At 35.9% G+C, this 23,177-nt stretch overlaps 1 protein-coding gene across 1 annotated transcript in view; it reads left to right on the forward strand.

Annotated features, from left to right (window-relative positions):
- The first annotated feature begins 1,923 nt into the window (after positions 1–1,923).
- The window catches only part of GRM8 (glutamate metabotropic receptor 8), a 960,215-nt gene continuing 938,961 nt past the window's right edge, over positions 1,924–23,177 (forward strand). The window contains exon 1 of the mRNA XM_044677717.1: positions 1,924–2,433. Within this exon, the coding sequence (XP_044533652.1) occupies positions 1,924–2,433 (510 nt within the window). The remainder of the gene's footprint in view (positions 2,434–23,177) is intronic.

Here is a 23,177-nt window from a genome sequence, read left to right on the forward strand (position 1 = left end):
GATGTGACTGAGTTCTTATCTATGCATGAATCCACTCTTCAAAAATCAAGTGACCATCTGGCTTCAGATTGAGTATTCCTAAAGGGGAGGAGCTTGGTGTATTAAAAAACTGTTCATTTCATTTTTTGCCTGCTCTAATTGTTAGGACTTTCTTGGTTTAGCTTCTGAATTTTATCTTCCATAAATGGGTTCCAGTTTTCCTTTCTGGAGCTTCACAGAGTAGGGTTATTCCATTTTTCTTAGGACTATTCTTTTAGTGGTTAAAGACAGTAATCATACTTTTGCTAAATCTATTTTCTAGACTCATCATTTTCAATTTATTAAAGTAGTCCTCATCACAAAGTCCTCTCATCACTCTGTTCTTTTGACTTCAGACATTCTTTAATTCTACTTTAGAATTTTCCCCTTAATTGCATTGACTCTTCAAATTTTATTGGCATTTCAAATTCTTTTGCATTAGTAGCAGCATGTAAGTGCCTTGAGGACAAGGATTACTTTTACTTTGTAAGCCCTGTATGTAGTATAGCACCATGTACATAGTAGGTGCTTAATGAATATTTGCTTAATAGAATATAATATAATACAAAATAAGTTATACATTTTATTAAGTAAACTATAGTGAAACTATTTAAACAGAATTTATTGACCATTTTAAAAACTACATAATTAAAAAAACACCAACTTTCCTGTGTCTTAAAGATAAAAAACTCTAAAGAATGTAGTATTCTACTAAGGATTATGGGGCTTATATTTTGTACTCTGGATTATTTCTTGTTTTTTTAAGAATAAACATCATCCCCATAGAGATGGGAAAAACCAAGAATTTATTCAGTTGATTTCCAGCTCTGATTTGTTCTTAGTGATTCTCTGATCAAGGCATGTTTACTTCAGAATAGTAATCACACTTATTGCCTTCTACCTAAGCAAATTAATAGGACATTTAGTCAAAGGTAAAAGGAATATATTGATACATAATCCTTCTTGTATGTTTAATTTTCAACTCTTTGGTTTTTTTTGTCAGACCATGATGAGGTACATTTATATGAAATACCTGATCCTCTACATTGAATTTCTTTCAGAAGCCATAAATCTCATACTCTTTTAGGATCCATCCATAGATGAGGGAATAATCATTTTTTCCCCACTGGGAAATCTGAGGCACCAAATAAATTTCATCAACAAATGACTGGCTCACTGAATACATCAAATGAAGAAATCTTTTGTCATGATTTTGTAGACAAAGTCCAAATAAAATTCCCTGACAGCTGTTTAAAAAAAGATTTGAAAAAAAGTACCATAAATTATATGAAGTTATTTTAGCTGAAACAGAATTTATTGTAATAAAATGGCAAATAAAAACAATTTTTGGTTTAGGAGCTCCAACCTAGTTTTTGATACTTTTGTATTTTCTTTGCTCTGATGGTATCATCAATCTCACCCTTTTATAGCTCAGTGTAACCAGGTGTTTGAATCCACAGGAGGATAAAAAGAATTAGTTTCTTACTGAATGGGAAAATAAAATAACATCAAAAATAGATGGAGGTAACCATGCTTTTAAAAATATGAAAATTCTAGGATCATTAAACTAAATTCATTTCCCCTGTTTTTTTCCCTTTTAGGAAGAGTTCTGCTGCAGGGCTGACTTCATGTATTGTTGACCTCATCCCAACATCAGAACCTCAGATATTATTCTAATTATCTCATCAGTCCATGGGAGCTGAATTGATAGAGAAACTTATATCATATGGGCTCAATGGAAATTCACTGTGAAGCTCACATCCAGAAATCTTGCTGAAATACACAGAGCCCTTACTTCATGGGCCCTGATGGTAGCGTTCAGAAGGTATAGCTTCATATGGTCCCCTTCCTTTTTCAGCAAGAATAAACTTTGGGTCTTGGATTACAATACCACCTGTGGAGAAAATGGTATGCGAAGGAAAGCGGTCGCCATCTTGCCCTTGTTTCTTCCTCCTGACAGCCAAGTTCTACTGGATTCTCACCATGATGCAAAGAACTCACAGCCAGGAATATGCCCATTCTATTCGAGTGGATGGGGATGTTATTTTGGGAGGATTATTTCCGGTCCATGCAAAAGGAGATAGAGGGGTGCCTTGTGGAGAGTTGAAGAAGGAAAAGGGGATCCACAGACTCGAGGCCATGTTATATGCAATAGACCAGATCAATAAAGATCCTGATCTCCTTGCCAATATCACTCTCGGGGTCCGGATCCTGGACACTTGCTCCCGAGACACTTACGCTTTAGAGCAATCTTTAACATTCGTACAAGCATTAATAGAGAAAGATGCTTCAGACGTGAAATGTGCTAATGGAGACCCTCCCATTTTCACTAAGCCCGACAAGATATCAGGTGTCATAGGTGCTGCAGCAAGTTCTGTATCTATCATGGTTGCTAATATTTTAAGACTTTTTAAGGTAGGTAAAAATCTTTAATTTGCTGATCATCTGGGATGCAAAAATGTGTACCTCCTATAACAGGTTCAAGAAGAAAGTGAAGGGAATTCATCATAGCTTGGCAGAGCAACCGTTGGTTTTCCATTGTAAGGACAGCTTTCAGAATAACATTCATGTCAAGCAACGCAAGAGGTTCCTTTCTTTACGATGCCAAATGAAAGTATGTTTCCAAGAGCTTTCCTATGATTTCCCCATTTCTTCAGCTTAATAAGAGCGGTGGAGTTGAATTCCTGCTCAATTCCTGATAGTCAGGTCTCTAACTGTTGTTATGTCCAATTATGGATGGATACTTAGCGTTCAGAGCTCAGCTTTCTTAAACAAATTGCTCCTATGGCAACATGGGGGAAGGCAGAGGATCCTATTGTTAGATAATAGGACTTATGGGTATGTTAATTGAATTGGGAATTTTTGATCAGGGTTTTTTTTTTTTTCTAAATGGCACTCTTTCATTATCCATCAATAAGTGGGTGCACTGTATTGTGGGTATTTTTTCCCATTGCATTGAAAGTAGTAATCTTGTCATTCAATGATATTTAACATAAGTAGCCTTGAGGCTACTTCCATCTTGAGGCTCATTTTTAAAAAAAGATGATGGTACTGTCTATAGGAAGGGACATTTTACATCAGTAAAGTAAGTGCTTAACACATTTATTGAATGAAACTTGTCTATAGTGTACACTATTCTTGAAATATCAGGTAGTTCAGTTAGCGAAATTGGTCTTGTGTGGGATGCTCTGTTATGGAAAGTTTCAAATCAGAAAAAATAATATTTAATACTAAAGTCTGCATGTGAAATACCCTCTAGGAGACATGAAGTCTTTGAAATTGTCATTTGTTATGGCTTGAGTACTATAAAACTCAAACTGAATATTTCAGTTATAAAAAAATCACACAAATGTGATTCTTATTGGCTAAAATAGTTCAAAGTAAATGTTAGAAGTCAGGAATTTTAGTTTTGTGATAATTATTAAGTAAAAAGTAAAATGAAAAAGATAGACGTGAAACACTTTGAAAAATGTAAAGCCTTATACAATTACCCAGTGTTCTTTTATTTGGAATTTTTTTACTTTTCTCATCTTATTTACTAAAGTCCATTATATCTTCATTTATAATACATATGCCCATTGACAAATAATAAAAGTACATTTTCTTAAAAACATTTTATATGTTTATTTTTCATTAATAAAGACAAGTTTTCCTCATCTTATTATGAATTAATGAGGTTTAACCATATTTTAATTTCATATTTGAATTTCTTTTCCCTCACTAGAATTTTGTCAGAAATTGAAATAATGACATTCATATAGTTTGAAAAGTTCAACCTGTTTTTTGAATGTTAGGAAAATATTTGCTTTTTAAAAATTTGGGATATCTGCTTTTTTTTAAATGTTAGGGCAATATTTTCTTTAAAAAAATTCTCTAACTGCTTCATGCTACTTTAAAAATCACCAATATGAATCAGCAATCACATTCACCAGTTCTTTCAGAGCTTTGAGATATGATTTATTAATCACCAACCATTTATTAAACTCCCACTAAGTGTGAGGCACTGTGATAGGCATAGGGGATACAAATCCATTGAATGACTTGAATTTCCTGTGGAATGTTAGACATTCCATTGTCTTCTTATATGGGATTTCAATTTCTGTTAAACAATTTTGCTTTATTCCACATCTTGTAAAGATCATCTTCCTTGGCAGAGAGAACAATAGCAAAATATGAGTTACCTTTTCTCCACCATTCATTATTATCACCTCATAAGACTCTCAGTCTTTTCTGTGCTTGGCTCGACATAACTAAATTATTCTCAGCTGTTTCTGTACTCACCACCAAGCTTAGCTTGTAATTATTCCTCTCTTTTTGTGTCCATTCTCCATTTCTTGCTTTTGCTTCCATTTTGGGGCCATAAGCTAGACAGAGCTGTAGAGGACCTCAGAATTCAGGCCACAATTTACATAGGAAGAATTCCCTCAGGAATTAAGAAGCAAAGCTGGGATTCACATTCAGGCCACTTGATTCCTTATTCAGTTGAATAGTTGTGTATTCTTCCTAACCTATCATGTTGTCTCCCCGTTCTGTCTTTTCCTTCCCTCCTTCCTTCCTTCCTTCCTCCTACTTTCTTTCTTTCTTTCTTTCTTTCTTTCTTTCTTTCTTTCTTTCTTTCTTTCTTTCTTTCTTTCTTTCTTTCTTTCTTTCTTTCTTTCTTTCTTTCTTTCTTTCTTTCTTTCTTTCTTTCTTTCTTTCTTTCTTTCTTTCTTTCTTTCTTTCTTTCTTTCCTTCCTTCCTTCCTTCCTTCCTTCCTTCCTTCCTTCCTTTCTTTGTCCCTTTTGCCTCTGAACTATTTTTCATGGTGATCTCATCAGTTTCCAGAGATTCAATGACTATCTCTATGCAGATGATTTTTTGATTTATTGATCTAGTCCTAAACTCTCTTCCTATCTCCAATATGCTATCTCTAATTGTCTATTAAGTATATAAAACTCAATTCCCCAGAGACATCTTAAACTCAATATATCCGAAACTGAACTCATCATTTTTTCCTCAAAAAACCTTCTCCTCATCATAACTTAATCTATTACTGTCAATAGTGTCAAGGGCATTACCATCTTCCAAGTCACCTATGCTAGCAACTTGACTCTGAGATGTTCCCTTTATCTAATATGTTGCTAAGTTCTGTGAATTCTACCTTCCCAATATCTCTCATATACTCTCCCTTCTCTTCTCTGATACTATTACTACCCTGGTGAAGGTCTTTATCACCTCTCAGCTAGACTACTTTAAAAAATAATCCTACCCTTGATCTTAGAATCAATTCTATGTATTAGTTCCAAGACAGAAAAGTGGTAAGGGCCAGGCAATGGGGGTTCAGTGACTTGCCCAGGGTCACACAGCTAGGAAGTGTCTGAGGCCAGATTTGGACCTAGAGCCTTCTGTCTCTAGGCTTGACTCTCAATTCACTGAGCCACCTAGGTGCTTCCCTCATGTAGACTATTGCAAAAGCCTGATGGTTGGTCTCCCTAAGTCTCTCTACATTTTGCTTTATCCTCCTCTTAAATACCAAATTGATTGTCTTAAACCCCAGATCTGACTGTGTCATTCTCACCATCAATAAACTCCAGCAGCTCTTTGTCACTTCTTGGATCAAATATAGCCCCTTTTGTTTGTCTTTTAAAGTCTTTCATCATCTAGCTACTACATGCCTTTTCAGTCTTCTTACTGTTTCGTTTCCTTCATGTATTCCATGATCTATTGACAGTAGCCTCCTTGCTGTTTCTCCAAAGACAAGATACTCCCTCTCCCAACTGCCTTCATTTTCCCTGATTCTTTACCATGTCTAGAATGTTTTCTTTCTTCATTTACATCTTCTGTCTTCCCTGGCTTTCTCCAAGTCTCAGCTGAAATACCTCCTTCTACAAGAAGCTTTTATTGGTCTCCCTCTCAATCTACCTCTCCTCTGAGAAGACCTCTAATTTTCCTGTATAGATCTTGTACAAACATAGTGTTTGTTTAATGTATCATTAGATTGTAAGCTCCTTGAAGGCAGGTATTGATTTCACCTTCCTTTTTATCTCTAGTGCTTAATAGTGCCTGGAACACAGTTATTGTTCCATCTTATTCAATAAACGTCTAACAACCTTTTATCTGTAATTTTGGAGGAGAAATGAGATTAAGAGAAAAGAGCATTTAGAACCACTGGGGAACACAACATGGAACTTATTACCCAGTGTGTCCTTATTTAGCAGATGAGAAAAAGGAGCCCTACAGAAGGGAAATGACTTGCCTAGCATCATATACATGGTCTTAGTAATGGTAACCAGGCCTACAGGCTCTACCTTAGCTGTCATTCAGTCATTTTTCAGTTGTGTCTGACTCTTTGTGACCTCATTAAGGGTTTTCTTGGCAAAGATCCTGGAGTAGTTTGTTATTTCCTTATTGAGTTCATTTTATAGATGAGAAACTAAAACAAACAGGGTTAAATGACTTATCCAGGGTCACATAGTAAGTGTCTGAGGCCAGGCTTAAACTCATGAAGATGAATCTTCCTGACTGAAGACCCAGCACTCTGTCCACTGTGCTGCCTTGATGGATTTGGTAACATCGGAATATTGCTCTATTCCATGACCACAACCTCTACATTTAACCCTATCCAGTTGTTTCGCGAATGTCCCAAGAGTGACAAAAGGTGGTGCATTCCAACTAGTGATAAGGGAGGCTCAGTCTGTGTCTTTTGGACATTGAGTCATTGGTATAATTTTCATAGCTGAGATAGTCGATCATCCTTATATAATTCATAAGAATATGATATCATTAAAATGGCATAGTCCTAGTTGACCAAGCCTACTGGGATCATCTATTTCTAGGTTAGAAACCTCCCAGGTGATGAGAAGTCACTTCTGAATTCATGCCCCAATCACAATATATCCTTGTTCTATAATTAGCACCTAAAAGTACCTTTAGTATTAAATGATAAACTCCTTTGAGAACTTCTCTAGTAGAGAAGCCCTACATGTCCATAACGCCTTAGACTGATTGCTAATTCACTTTAAAACCAAAGTCAAGGCTCTGATTAATTACTTTCAGGCAACTTTATGTGGCAAGACATAGATAGATTCCTTAGATATCCACCACAAAATTAACCATCATTTGTCACTCCATTTGGCGAGGGAGCAGCAGTTAACTCTCCTTAACTTGCCTGCAATATGCCCTGGAGGGATCACTTTCTTGAATCTGAGCCCAGGACGATAGAAATCTCTCATTAAGAAGGCACATTTGGGTTTTTAGAGGAAAACTCAGGACCCTTGTCTTTATATTCCCTGGGATTTCATATGTGATGAAGGTTTAATCCCAGGGCATCAAAAAGCATTACAGTACACTGACATCTCATTAATTCACTTGGAATTTGTGAACATTAGAACAGGCTGGGAGTTGACCCTTGCACTTTTGTTTGGAAAACATAAAAGGGGCTATTTTGTTAGCTAGATCAATGTTAGATCACTAGGGGAAAAATCAGATGTCTTACATCTTCTTAAGAGACTATGTTTTTTTTTTTTTCAATTACTTTAGAAGCACCCATTTATATACAAACACTTCATAGGCTAATTACAAATCATTCTTTTCCACTTGTGAAAGCAGGTTGCTTTGCTCAGTAACACATTGTTAGCCTATTTGTGGGTACTGTATGCTCGGAAGTAATGGAATATTTTAAAAGAAATCTGCTTTTATAGGCTTTCCCTCTCCTTTTTTGTTATATCTTTCCTTTCGTAAGTACTCAGGTGAATGAATGTACATCACGCTTGTGACATACCATTTATTAGAGAATATCTTCTCTTCTGCTTTTTCTATTGAATTTTAGTAGTTTATTTAGTAGTTTATTTAATATTACCATATTAAAACATGGTAGCAATATATATACATACACATAAATAAATCATGAAGCATTTATTAGTATCTACTGGGTGCCAAGCACTGTGCTAAGCACTAGGTTTGGGAAAAAAAAGGAAAAGAAATAATCCCTGCCCTCAAAAAATGCACATTTTTATATGGTAGCTATCTATCTATCTATCTATCTATCTATCTATCTATCTATCTATCTATCTATCTTTTTTCTTTCTTTCTTTCTTTCTTTCTTTCTTTCTTTCTTTTTTTCTTTCTTTCTTTTTTTCTTTCTTTCTTTCAACTAACTATTTGTCTGTTTATCTATCTTTATATCTATCTATCTATATTGCTCAATCATGAAGCATTTATTAGCATCTACTGGGTACCAAGCACTGTGCTAAGTACTAGGTGTTGGGAAAAAAAAAAAGAAAAATAAATAATCCCTGCCCTCAAAAAGTGTACATTTCTATATGGTAGCAATCCATCTATGTATGTATGTATGTATGTATGTATGTATGTATGTATGTATCTATCTATCTATCTATCTATCTATCTATCTATTTATCCATCTATCATCTATCTATCTATCTATCTATCTATCTATCTATCTATCTATCTATCTATCTATCTATCTATCTAACTACTTGTCTGTTTATCTATCTATCTAACTATTTGTCTGTTTATCTATCTATCTATCTATATCACTCAATAATGAAACATTTATTAGCATCTACTGGGTACCAAGCATTGTGCTAAGTACTAAGTTTTGGGGAAAAAGGAAAAGAAATAATCCCTGCCCTCAAAAAGTGTACATTTCTATATGGTATCTATCTATCTATCTATCTATCTATCTATCTATCTATCTATCTATCTATCTATCTATCTATCCATCTATTATCTATCCATCTATCATCAATCTATCATCTATCTATCTATCTATCTATCTATCTATCTATCTATCTATCTATCTATCTATCTATCTAATTCAATCATGAAACATTTATTAGCATCTACTGGGTGCCAAGCACTGTGATAAGTATTAGGTTTTGAAAAAAAAAAGGAAAAGAAATAATCCTTCCCCTCAAAAACTTACATTTCTCTGTGTGTGTGTATTGTCCAAGTATATATTTTTTAAAAATCACTTAAATTAGCTTCCAGTACTTCATTATAACTATTAGCAAAGTTACATGGGACTTACAAACTCTTACCAAGGTTATTTGGGTACATGGGTCTATGATTACACCTAAAAAGAAAAGAGATGTCTCTTTCTTTTGCCAGAAAGTACAGTTCTATCACTTAAATGGGTAAATAGGTGCTTTCCCAAGGGTAGGGGCAAAAGGGGCCTCTTGTGAACCTCTATTGATTAAGACTGCAGAGGAATGCTATTTGCAATCTCATTGCATAATGGAAATCAGGAGGTAGCTGTCATGGTTTCAGAAGACAAATGGCTGTTAGCTGAGGCAAATCATAGCTTCCTTCCTCTTCTTACTGTTCTTGACTCACTGCTAATGTGTCTCATAGGCTTTGTTACTTAAATCAGTTCACTCCACCATTTCAGATAGTAAAAATGAGTAAAGGTGGTAATTTGGGTGACCCTGCTTTAGAAAGCATGTTCAAGTGACCATTACTCCTATTATTACTCCTGAGCTATGCATTATTTAATAAGAGAACACAATTTCTAAAAGGGCATACAATTAAAAATAGATCTATACAGCGGCTGCTGTGATTATGGCCAATAAGGACAGGAATCCAACCAGGCAAAAGTCAAAAGAAAAAAGGCCACGATCCAGACAGAACATTTTAAAATCTCATTTGTGTTTTCTGTACCTTGACTTTCTGGGCAAGCCAGTAGTGTTTCTGGAGCCAAGTGTCAATCTCACAGCCTTAAGTTTTCCTAGGTGACCGGAAATCAACCTTTGGTGACAAAAAAGTCTAGAGATCTGAGAGGGAACCTCAGAAATAACCAAAGTCTAAAATTATTGCAGCCTCCACTTTAAGTGGGAAAAACTAAATACAAGAAAACATATACTTATAGGTACATAATAGGACAAACACATTTATGTATGTGCAAGTAAAATTTAAGTTACACTTTAAGATTTGGAATATAGTTGACATACATTTTCTGGAGATCTTCATTATTATTAACTCCATTTGACAGATGAGGAAACTGAGGCAGAGAGGGTTTAGTGACTTGCCCAGAGTCACACAGCTAGTAAGTGACTAAAACATGGTTTAAACTCTGATTCTCTTGATTCCACATTTTATCCACTACACTATCTGATGTGGATTCAAATACCCCTTCTGATGCTTCTCAGGCAAATTCTTAGGACTTATTTCCTTAATCACAGAATTGCCACCTGCATCCTGCATCTATGGAGGGAGTTTGCAGTGTGATGAAATCACAGAAACTTTGCTTGACTTTTATTTCATTTTAGTGTGGACTTTTCTAGAGTGGAATGCCAATCAGCAACTTCTCTGCCACCTTTAATTTTAGAGAGTTGTCTGGGACACAGTGATTAAGCTATCTGCCCATGGTCACACAGGTTGAATTCTAGTCTTCTGGTACCTTTGTATGCTGGCACAATTGATAGAGTTCTGGATCTCGAGTTAGGAAGATCTGTATTCAAATCTCACCTCTGCTGTGCGACCTTGGGCAAGTCACTTAGACTCTGTTGCCTCAGTTTCCACAGCTGTAAAACAGTTATAACAAATCCTACCTCCTATTATTGTGAGGAATAAATGAAATGATATTTAGCATAGTGCCTGGCGTATAGAAGATGTTATAGAAATATTAATAATAATATTTATTATTATATTGCCTCCCATTCATTCATTTGGCTTTTAAAAATTTATTTATTTATTTGTTACATTAAAATACCCAGGTAGCTCCCTCCATCCCCTACTCCCTTTAGGGAAGGCACCATGTGTTAAAAAATATGTATCTATAAAACTACATCTTGCTTATTTCTATTGATCAGTTCTTTCCCTGGAGGGGGACATACCCAAGTCATTCTTCAAACAATATTTCTGTTGCTGCCTATAATATTCTCTTGGTTCTGCTTGTTTTACTCTTTATTACAACTTCATGGAGGTCTCTCTGTGGTTTAAAATAATTTTTTTTATTATTCTGCTCATTGTTTTTTTTTACAATGCAGTGGTATTCATCACAATATGACACAACTTATTTAGCCATTCATTTGTATATATAGACATATATCCATACACATTCCCCATACAGATCAAATCACAGGTCCAGGTTAAAAAACAATGGATCTATGATTTCATCAGAATAAGAAACCCTTCCCTCAAAGGAGAAAGCCTTTGACTTAGCTGATAAATCCTAAGGAGTCGTCTGAGGCTCAGAAATGTAGAGCAACTTGCCCAGGATTACATATAACAAGTGCTCTCCTCTCTCTCTCTCTCTCTCTCTCTCTCTCTCTCTCTCTCTCTCTCTCTCTCTCTCTCTCTCTCTCTCTCTATGTCTGTCTGCCTACCAACCTCTCTCTCTTTCTTTTTCTCTCTCTGTCAGTCTGTTTGTGTCTGTCTACAAACCTCTCTGTCTTTCTGTCTGTCTCTCCTCGTTTACCTATCTCTCCCTCTCCCTCCCTCTGTTTGTCTCTCTCCCTCTCTGTCTCTCTGCCTCTTTGTCTCTGTCTGTCTGTCTGTCTCTCTACACACACACACACACACACACACACACACACACACACACACACACATATTCTAGACTTTTCAATCCACATTTTCAAAAAAGCCCCCCATTTTTCACAACTTTCATGATAAGTGGACTCATGGCCAAGTGATGAATTCTTTTTGAGTCTCTTTCTTAAATACAGGAGCTGCTCGGATAGTACTCATACCTAAGTGGAGAAATATCCAGATTTCCCTTATATACATATATGTATGTATGTATGTAGAATATATATACACGGCATTTTCATGAGCAAAGCTCTCTCAAAAGAAAAGTTCTCTCTCTTTTTTTAATTCTTTACCTTCTGCCTTAGAATCAATACTGAGTAGCAGTTCCAAGCCAAAAGAGTGGTAAGGACTGGGCAACTGGGCTAAAGTGACTTACCCAGAGTCACACAGCTAGGGAGTATCTGAGGGCAGATTTGAACCCAGGAATATCCCATCTCCAAGCTTGGTTCTCTATTCACTGAGCCACCTACCTTCCTCAAGAAATGTTGTTTTTAGGGGGGCAGCTGGGTAGCTCAGTGGATTGAGAGCCAGGCCTAGAGATGGGAGGTCCTAGGTTCAAATCTGGTCTCAGACACTTCCCAGCTGTGTGACCCTGGGCAAGTCACTTGACCCCCATTGCCTACCCTTACCACTCTTCCACCAAGGAGCCAATACACAGAAGTTAAGGGTTTAAAAACAAAACAAAAATAAAAGAAATGTTGTTTTTAAAGCAGTTCACAGAATTATATAATGTAAAATTCAAATAATAACCCTAAACAAATTCACATCCCTCCCTTAAGGAGAAGGTAGATAAGAAAAAGTTTTTAAAACACAGCTTCTCCAGTCTTCTTCTAGTCCCTGCCAGAGTTGTTATCTAAAGATAAGGCAACCCTCCTTTCTTTATGAGTGGGAATTCTGGTGCCTGGGGCAGTATGTGGGGGCTGGAGGGAAGAACTGGGGCAGTTGTTGCCTGACCTTGAAGTTTGGTATCTTGTTTTTGCCTTTCCTTATAGTCTCACACTTAGTAATGCCCAGCACAAAGTAAACACTTAATAAATGTTTGTTGATTGACTGATTAATATTCCTCTCTCCCCTTACCTCCAGCAGGGAGTTGTTCCTCATTTCTAATGCAAGGTGAATGTGGGCCTTTTGGAAGTCTGAATTCTAGCTTGTTGAGGTTTAAAAAAAATTCATTAGATTGACTGAAGGGCTCTACCTTTCAATTTTCCATTATCTATTTGCCATCAAATAAGATTTAAAATGAAATGTTAACTCCTGCTGAGTTTATTGATTAGGACCATTTATCTGTCCATCTAACTAGATGAGCTCAGATGTGACAGATTTACCATTTCAAAGCTTATTGTTAAAATAGCAGAAGCTATGCAATAAATAATGTGTAAAAGGTTTGGCTATGTTGAAGTGGGCTGATACAATTGGTAAGGCTTCTTGAAAGAAAATATATCTTTGTTGAAATAAATAACTGGGCAGGCTGAGAATTCCTAGGAAATATGATATTGTGGTGTATTTCACTTAGTTAAATATGCAGATCAATTTTAGTCATTTATAACCACTATACATCCACATTTGGAGAAATTATCTGGTCTATTTTCAAAAGGATTTTGGTTTGAAAATCCATTTGACTGTTTTTGGAGGAAGACCATCTAATCCTTAATCCTTAACCTCTGCAAAATTAATAGTCTGGGTTAAGTTAAATGGGAAAAGCAAGTTTTGCCTGACACTGTTCTATTCACCTATTTTTGTGTTTTTTTCCCCTTGCTTATTTTTTATTTTTTGACATTCATATGAGTTACTTATTAGGATGAAAGGGCTATTTTAAACTTAGATGGTTCAATTTTTCTCAAAGTTATATATACATCATTAATTTGTTATAAGGGTTAACTTTGCTTTTAGTTAAAAGGGAAAAAATAATCTAGAAAAGGAAGAATAATTAGAGCCAGGCATAACATTCCTTTCATGTACATACCTCAAAAGCACTTTGTAAAATTTTAGTTTAAATTCTGGTCTTTCTAATCAACATTTTCACTTCCTCCCACCCCCTTGAATTTTCACAAACTCCATGATAAGTGGATTTATGGTCCCAAGTGACAAATTCTTCTTTTTCAGTATCTCTCAGAAAGAGGGGAGTTGCTTGGACAGTGCTCCTACCTAAGTGGGAAAAGATCTAGAATTTCCTTTATCACAGTATAAGAAAAAAGGAAGATATGGGGACTTTACCTCAGTTAGTGCTATTCTACTGGATTCAGCTCAAGTTTTTTTCTGAGTCCAATGTTGTTCTACCTTTCCCTGGAGCATAAATAAATAAAAAAAACTTTATCCAAATTGTTGTCTAGGGCCTTCTTCTTGTATTAAATTAGAAAAAGGAAAGAGGCAAGACCTAGGAGTCCAACATCCTGTCTGTATTTTCTACATTGGCTATTTAGGTTACCAATAAGCACCCCACAAGACTCAGTAATAGTCAACTAAAACAATGGCTAGCTAGCCCAATGTTGATTGACCACCAGGGCAGCCAATGACATTGATGGAAAGAGGGTAAGAAAATAGTCTTGTCTTCTTACTATAACTCAGATTTAGAGGATGCCTGATAGCACTTACACTCCTTCAGCAGGTAAAAATAGCTAAACTTGGCACCCAGTTAGCAAAAATATTTATTTTAAAAATGAGAAGCAATAAGATGATACAAATTCTTACTCCATTCGTCCAAGTTGAGTTTCTTCTCAATCTGATAATGGAGGTATCACACATGGGGGTTGCATCTAACCAGATTGACATGGACCAGATTAAATTATAGTTGGAAAATATTTAACAAAATAAATGAAATACAATAAAACTCACATACACACAAAATACAATAAAACATAGATAATATTAACTTGTAGTTTTCTAAGTCAATATGTAACCTGTTTCTATTTGAATCTGACACCAATGAACTAGGTCATTTCTTTTTTTTTTTTAACTTTATTTTTTTTTAAAATCCTTACCTTCTGTGTATTGGCTCATAGGTGGAAGAGTGGTAAGGGTGGGCAATGGGGGTCAAGTGACTTGCCCAGGGTCACACAGCTGGGAAGTATCTGAGGCTGGATTTGAACCTAGGACCTCCCATCTCTAGGCCTGACTCTCAATCCACTGAGCTACCCATCTCCCCATTTCCTGACTCTAGAAGTGTCTCTTAGGAAAAGTGAGGCATGATTGAAGCAAAATTCAATATAAAGAAAAATAGAAGATGGCGAGTGTAGAGGAGAGTTACAAATAAAGTTCTAGAACTAAACTAATTAGTCTGAAGATCAAACTAATGACTTCAACCTCATTAGCACCACATTGAATCCCACTAAAATGTTATCCCTCCCTGTGTTGTCTCTCTCTAACCCACATCAAGTAGATGATGCCATTTAAATTTTACAGATGGAAAACCAAGGCCAAGATTGAGTGACCTAGGGATTAGATTTCTCTGAGATTTTAAGGCTACTACTTTTTAAGCTACCAAATGTGAGGTCTCCTGAGGTTTCACTTAAAAATAAGAGATATCCCTTAAAGTATTTTTGCTTTCTTTGAAGTTTTTTTTGCGTAGAGATTGTTTGATTTATCATCAGGGTATTCACAGAGTGCAAAATAAGGGGTTCTGATTGAGGAAGGGCAACTTCCTAACATCCTGCTGAAATGTAGCCATTGGCTGAATTTTACATTTTCCAAATAGTTTGGCACAAATGACACAAAGGAAGAAACTCAAACGCAAACTTGACAAAAAGAGCACATTTTGCTGAGGGAGGAACTAAATGAAGAGAGTTCCTGTGATTTGCTGATGCAAATGCCAGGAATTCAGAAGCTAATATAGTTCAGAGGAGTTAGCTTTAGAGGTCAAACTGACTTAGACAACCCCAAAAAATAATAGAACCAAATACTAGATTATGATCCAAACGATAACTTCCTACCTCAAATCCCTGGATTATTTAAAATGCAGATAGTTTAGTTTACAGCGTGAACAATTCAGAATTATTATATCCTCATAACAAATGTGTGTAGTATATTCTACTCTTATCCTCATTTACAAATGAGGACTATCAGGCTCAGAGAAATTAAGTAATTTGGTTTTGGTCACACGGCAAGCAAACGTCAGAGGCAGCATTCCAACTCAGGACTCTCTTGAAACAAAGACCAGCACCCTTTATACCAGTATAGAATACAGGTGTTTTATAAAAAGAGTCAAAGGATAGGCAGAGTTAATGATTAAAGCCTGGAACAGTCAGAAATCATGGAAAATGTCTTTGGCTCCCTGTGAGGAAAGAGGTAAAAAAATCGTCAGAACAGTCAGGATTTTTAAAGGAATTGAAAATGGAGTTGAGTCTGTAAGGGTGTAATAAATCATACCGGCACTCTTCCTCCTCCCCTCCTAAATCTTTCTCCAATTCCCCATTGTAGTAAGGAGGTGACTCTGGTTTCTGGAATCCTACGCTAGAAGAACACAATATTTTCCAGGTCCTAACAAGCTGGAAAGGCTTTAAGTGTTGGTTCAATGACAGACTGTGCGTGTCATCTAAGGATAAACCTAATTTAACTCAGAGAGGTCCATCCCATTAAGCCCATGTTTGGCTCTCAGGTGATAATTGCTATTTTGCCATGACAATGTCTGAAGCTCATCTCTCAGCTGCTGTGTGGAGATGTTGTGACTGGCATTGGTGGAGGTGTCGGAGATGAATAAAACCAATAAAATGGTGGTTCTTCTGAACAATTGACAGGGATGGTGGGCATAGTGGACAAGAGAATTGACTTTAGAATCAGGAAGACCTGCTTTCAAATCTTTCGTCTAATATCTTTTGATCGGTGACCCAAATTAAATCACTTAATCTCTCAGTACTGCCACGCAATTTTCTAAAAGTATAAATAAAAGAGAAGGTCCTGATCAATGTTAAAAGAAGTTACCTTTACTGATAAAATCACAATCTAGTGCAAAAAAAAAGGAAACAAAGGTAGGCAGTAGTTTCCATTTCTTTAGTATTTTCTATTTTATAAAATGATCTCCCCACAATTCTAAGAGGTAGATAGAAGGAGATATTATTGTCCTCATTTTATTGGTGAAGTAACCAAGGCAGGATTTAAATGGGTAATAGGGGGCAAGTTGGAGGGAGATCTTTCCAAGAAGGAATCAAGAGCTCAGTGACCTGAGAGTACATATTTCCAAGGAGTAAATATCAGGCTAGATTATTCTCCTGCCTATAGTGGTCTCTTTGCTATTGCATTGCTCCCTATGGAATTTTCAAGGATTAGGAAGTAGTGGTGGTGTAGAGAAATCATGGAATATGTCTTTGGCTCCCTGTGAGGTAAGAGGTAAAAGGCAGTATTTAATTAGCTTCCATGAGCAGCTTGAGTATAGTCCATGGTAGCCGGGAGGATCTGATTCTTTTCCTACTTGACCAGGTTTAGAAGTCGAAAAGTGAAGACACACTATGGGGATTTGAGGAAGGGAGTAAGAGATAGAGAAAACATTTTTTAAAAAAAATTATAGCAGTTTGGAGCTAAGATGGAACCTTAGGGACAGCCCAATCTAACATCTTTATTTTGTAAATGAGACAACTGACACCCACCGAAGTTGTGACTGGTTCAGTCACACAGCTATTAGTTGGCAGAGTGGAGGCTAGTGTAGCCTAATGCTTTTTCATTTGACTTCACTGCCTGTGTCCATAGACAATCAATCCATTGTCCTTGGCATGAAGAGGAACTGAGCTCAATAAGCATGAAAATGCTATTTGTCAGTCTTGTTTTCCTGTCTCTGTACTTAAATATATTTTTAAATAAGCACATTACATTCACAGTATTTGAGCTGGAGAGAATCTCAGAAGTCAATTAGTTCAACCCATACCTGAATAGAAATCCCTAGTCTCCTCCAATACTGATCCTGAACAAAATGGCTCCCAATGAAGCCCTAGTGGTCGTTTAACCTGTATTTGAAAATCTTGGAAGGAAGGAAGGAAGAAAAAAGAAAGAAAAGAAAATGAATATTGTAATTAAAATCATTAAGCTTGATCCTTGGAAAGAGTTAGGAAAATGTGTCCCCCTCTCTTCTTTAGAGAGATGGGACTATAGGTTGGGAATATTGCTTTCTGTCAGGTGACATTTAAGTGCTGGTTGTTTTTTTTAAACCACTTTCCTTCTTTCTTTAAAAAGAAACTCTGTCATAAGAGGTTGACTAGGAGAGAGGCACATGCACAAATATATCTTTTAAAATTGAGACACTATAAAATAATGAGGCAAATAAAATAAGAAAAAGAAAATCTCCTAAAGAAGAACCTACCTTCTGCCAACTATGGGGTAACTTATGCCACTTCTGTACATTTCTAATCATGAAGAATTTTCCCCTTACATCAAACCTGGATTTATGTCTGAAATTTTCTGACATTTTTCATAGCTTTGTCATCTGGAGCTGGAGAGTGGATCAAATTCCTTTTTTATTTACGTCTTTGGAAATCTGAAGACAATGATCCCTTCCCTGCTAAGTCTTCTTAGCCAGTCTTCATGTAACATGATTTTTACCTATCCTTCATTATCCTTATCATCCTTGCTTAGACACTCTTTGGCTTTGCCTTGTTCCTAAAACATGGTGCCAAGAACTGAAGATGATATTCCATTTGTAGTATGATCAAAGCAAAGGAGAGCTTCTTATCACCTTGCTGATCCTAAACAAAATGGCTCCCAATAAAGCCCTAGATTTGCATCACTTTTCTTAGCTTTGCCAACAAACTGTTGATTTGTATCAGCATCCAGTATACTAGCCAGTTCTCTCTGCATTCCAACAATTTTAGATGAATGGCTGCTCTGGGGAGGTAGATGGTACAGTGTAGTATTGAGAGCTGGATAAACTCATTTATCTGAGTTCAAATTTGACTTCAGATGTTTACTAGTTGTATGACAAATCATATTTCAAGTTATTTAACCCTGTTGGCCTCAGCTTCCCCATCTGTAAAATGAGATAATGAAGGAAAAGGCAAATTTCTCCAGTCTCTTTGCCAAGAAAATCCTAAACTGGTTTACAAAAAGTTGAACATCACTTAAATGACTGCATAATGATTGCTCTGTAGCTATGCCTTGTACCTTTGAAGCTGGTTTTTTGAACCCAAGCATAAGACTTTGCATTTACATCCATTAAATTTTATTTTGCTGGATTATAGAATTATTTACAGAAAGAAACAGTATGGGTAATTGGTGACTCTGGAATGCTAATTCCAAATTTTTACTATGACTCCATGAGTAAGGACCATTATTGATTTGGGGGAAATTGGATACTTTCTTCTCTCTCCTTGATCCATCAGTAAAAGGAGTGATAGCATCTCTGTCATAAATCTAAATCAATAGATCATTAGGAAGATATATCTTCTAGGTTGGTTAAAAACATATCTTTTTCAATAAAATAACAACAAAGCACTTAAAAATCTCCAGAAATGGCTCTCATATTGGTAAATGACAAAAAAAAAATTCTAATTTTTTCCCTTAGTGGTTCTGAAGTCTCTCCTCATTCGCAAAAAGGGTCTAATAATACCATGACTTATCTTGAAGGGTGGTTGTAAGGATCAAATGAGATTATCTGTTTATAAAGAGTTAAAAAAAATTTGAGACTGCTTTGTAAGTGTAAATTATTTTTACTAATCAAAAATTGCTTTATAAATTGATTATAGATATATAAATTATCTTAATAAATACACTTATCTTTTTCATTCTTGGAAATCACTGTCTCTGATTTGAATGGTAGGTGCATGTGAGGGAGGGATATTGCAGCGCATTGAGATTGTTTGAATGGAATTTTACTTCCTATTTTTTTTCCTTCTGTCTGTGGAAAGAATGACAGTGAAAATCCCCCCCCCCCTTTTTTGGGTTGGGATTACTTTATTCCATTCATTTTCATGCTGTCAAAGCAGCTAGTATTTTTTGTTGGTGTTTAAACTGATATTTACAGGTAACACCCTGTTGAACATAAAATAGATTAAGTAGAGAATATTTTTCCCACTGGTTCCTTCTCTAACCAAAATAAAATATCCCAATATCACTCCTTATCTGAATACCCCATCTGTCACCTCCATACTAATCTGAGGCAATGTCATACTGAGAACAGTGCAGGGCTGAAGGTAGGCATGTGAATCAATGTGGGCATAGGAATTGGGATTTAAAAAAAATTTTTTTTTAGCATCAGGCTTATATTTACCTCCAGAATGCTCCTTGGAATTATGGGGATATAAAATCAAACCCCATATTTATAGTCAATCTTATTTGCATTGAAATTTTGACCTATGCTTATGAATGCCACTCAGAGCATAGGTAAAATATTTGAATATTAAGATAATAATCCAAATATTGCAAATTTTGAGTAGGATTTATAAGTAAATACTACGGTAAAAATCTTATTTATTTTTCTTTTCTCAATGTTCACATGTTCATCATAGCAATGTTAATGCTTTATTATGTTGAAGCAGTGTGATTCTGGGATGGTAGGGGAAATAAACGAGAGGACTGATGTGCGGTGCTGATTGTTAGGTACTGAGTATTAGCGCTAAAGAATCTACAGCCTATTAGGAAATGGTGCTTGTGAAATCCCCCAGAAAACTCAATTCTGTGCTTGTTTAAAACACAACTTGGCAGAACTAAATGGCAATATTGTCGTTCCACTGTCCTCGCATGAGACTAATCACATCTACTAATGGGCACATTCAAGATGAATCACCATCTAGGAATGTTTGCACAAAAATAACTCAAGATTTTAAAACACGGGCAATTTCCCCCAGGCACCCTGAGCACTTAGGATCTTTCCAATCCTGACAATTAGAGCTACTAAAAATGGAATGGGTCAACCAGGAGGAAGTGGCTTTCCTCTTATTGGAAGATTTTAAGCAAAAGCTTTCTGACTACTTGTCAGGGGTAGTGATGAGTATTCTTCTTCAGGTCTGGATTGGACTAGAGAGCCATCGAGGTCCCTTTTAAGGTTGGAATTCTTTTCTTTTGCCAATCTTTGCAGCAGATAGGACTTTGGACATTATTTCCAGCTTTCTGCCTAATTGCGAGATTCCTTCTACAACACTCAGCAGATGATCATCTACCTCTGTTGACCCATTGCTAAGAAGGACAACATGATATTGTGAGGTGGTCTATTCTACTTTTGGAAAGTTCTAATTATTAGAAGGGTCTTCCATAGGCAAAGCTGAAATCATCCTTGTAGTCTCTAACCATTGGTTCTTATTCTGCCCTTTGGAGCTACATAAAATAAATTTAACTGCTCTTCTCCTTGAGAGCCCTTCAAATATCTGAAGACAGTTATCATGTGCTTACTTTCTCCCTTCAGCATCCTGGGTTTTCTCTTTTCCAGGCTGAGCATCTACTGTTTCTTCATCAACTGCATGCATAACATGCTTTCTAGACCCTTTAGTCATCCTGGTGGCCCTCTTTGGGACACACTCCAATTAGGATTATACACCATAAGCTAAATTAAATGAAACTTTCCCTGTCTTATGATAACATCATTGAGCAACCATGGCAAATTCAGACCTTTGAGAAAAATATTTAAAAAAATACAAACTTCAAAGGAACATGTTTTGGTGAATTCAGATGTAATATTTGCTATTGTCAATATTGCCCATACAAATTCTTAGATCTCCAGGCAAATGTTAGAAAGATTTTGTGTTACTCTAAGTTCCTTATAGACTTTACAAGGGAAGTACATTGTTGCTCCCAATGTAGCTCCAAGGAAGAGAGTATATGAGTGGTAGTTTTGTTTGGATTCCAAATGGTGCCTGGAGTACACATGTATTGGGAATATTTTCCATGGCAAAACTGAGTTATTCTAGATCCTTTAAGGAAGTGAATATTTTTGTCTAGTTAGTGGCAGGAAGTGGTGAAAATAACCAGTCTGTAAAAAAGGCATTGAAAATTTCAAAATAAATAAATGTGGTTTCATCCTACTCTTTTCCCACACTGAAATTCCACTCTTTTCAGCAGAAATTTAATATATGTGATCATCTACTCTTGCTTCTATCACCAACTAGTTACGTGACTTAGAGTCAGTCAAAATCCAATAATTCTGTGACTCAGTTGGCTTATCCATGAAATAATTCAATCCAACACTCATTTATTAAGCACCTATTATTTGCAAAGAAAAACTAATTTCTAGGTAGCTTATTGAGATTTGTGGAGTATTTTATCAAGTATCAAACATTTATTAAACGCCTTTACATATCAGATTCTATGCTAGGGTCTGAGGATTCAGACAGAAATAAAAACCTCCTTGTTCTCAAGGAGATCCTATTCTACAGGGGAGACAATAGGTAGGCACACATATACAAGTATACTCTAAATATGTACAAAATTCATATAAAAATTTAAGATATGCTCATCAAAAAAATCAAACAAGCCCCTTAAAACACAGAAAGACCTACATAAAATAATGAAAAGCAAGCAGGGAGAACCAAGGGAACCTTATATACAACTTGGGAATTAATTTTTGAAGAATAACTTGTGAAATTCCACCTCCAGAGAAAGAACTGATAAATAGAAACACAAAAGTTATAGTTTATATATACATTTTTTTGGTCAAATGATGCCTTCTCTAAGGTGGTGAGGGGAGAGAAGGAGGGAGATATCTGAGAATTTCAATGTAACCATCACACAAATAATTTGAGTTCTCAAAAAAAAAGCAATATAATTTTTCTTTGGGGAGGTACTAGTAGCCAGGGCTATCAGGAATGGTACCATGTAATAAGAACAGGTGGTTTGAGCTGAGCTGAAGGAAACCAGCTTGTTTTTTTTTAAATCTCCATTTTACAGATAAAGAAACTGAGCCTGAGGCATTGCGATGCTTAGGATAGGAAATGAAGCTATTGATCTAGACAATTTCTTTTAGGGTACTTCTATCTCTAACATTTTGTAATTCCAAATCCTAGATAAAATTGAGAGATAGAATATAGCTTTGTATCAATGATTTTGTTTCTTTGATGACCTTTATTATTATAATGAAATTCATTACAATAGCCTAATAGATCTTTCCTTCTCTATTCTCTCTGCCTCTAATCTATTCTTTATAATAGTCAGATGCGTATTTCTTACATGTGCTTCCTGTTGCTTCTCTAATCAAATATCTTCAGTGGCTCCCTATTTCCTGCCATATTAAGATTCTAATTCTTTTGCTTTCCATTCAAAACTTTCTACTACCTGCTACCAATGCACCTTTTATATAATTCATTCAGTGATTCAGCAAACATTTGTTATGCATCTATTTAGGCAGCTAGGTGATATAATGGTATAGAGCACTGGGCTTTGAGTTCAAATCCAGCCTCAGATACTTAATAGCTGTATGGACATAGGAATGTTGTCTCAATTTCTTCAACTGTAAAATGGAACTAATAATAGCACCTACCTCCCAGGATTGTGAGGACCAAATATTTGTGAAGTTCTTAAGCCTAGTGCCTGGAACATAGTAGGTCCCATATAAATACTTATTCCCTTCCTTTCTTCCTACTGTGTACAAAGCATTAGAGTCAGTACTAAGGAAGATGCAACGTTGATAATGTTACTAATTCTTCCTGCCTTCACAGAAGACTAGGGAGATAGATAATACACATTGATAACATCTATAAAGTTATATATAAGTTGTTCAATGACAT

Source organism: Gracilinanus agilis, chromosome 5, assembly GCF_016433145.1.
Source record: "Gracilinanus agilis isolate LMUSP501 chromosome 5, AgileGrace, whole genome shotgun sequence".
NCBI lineage: Eukaryota > Metazoa > Chordata > Mammalia > Didelphimorphia > Didelphidae > Gracilinanus > Gracilinanus agilis.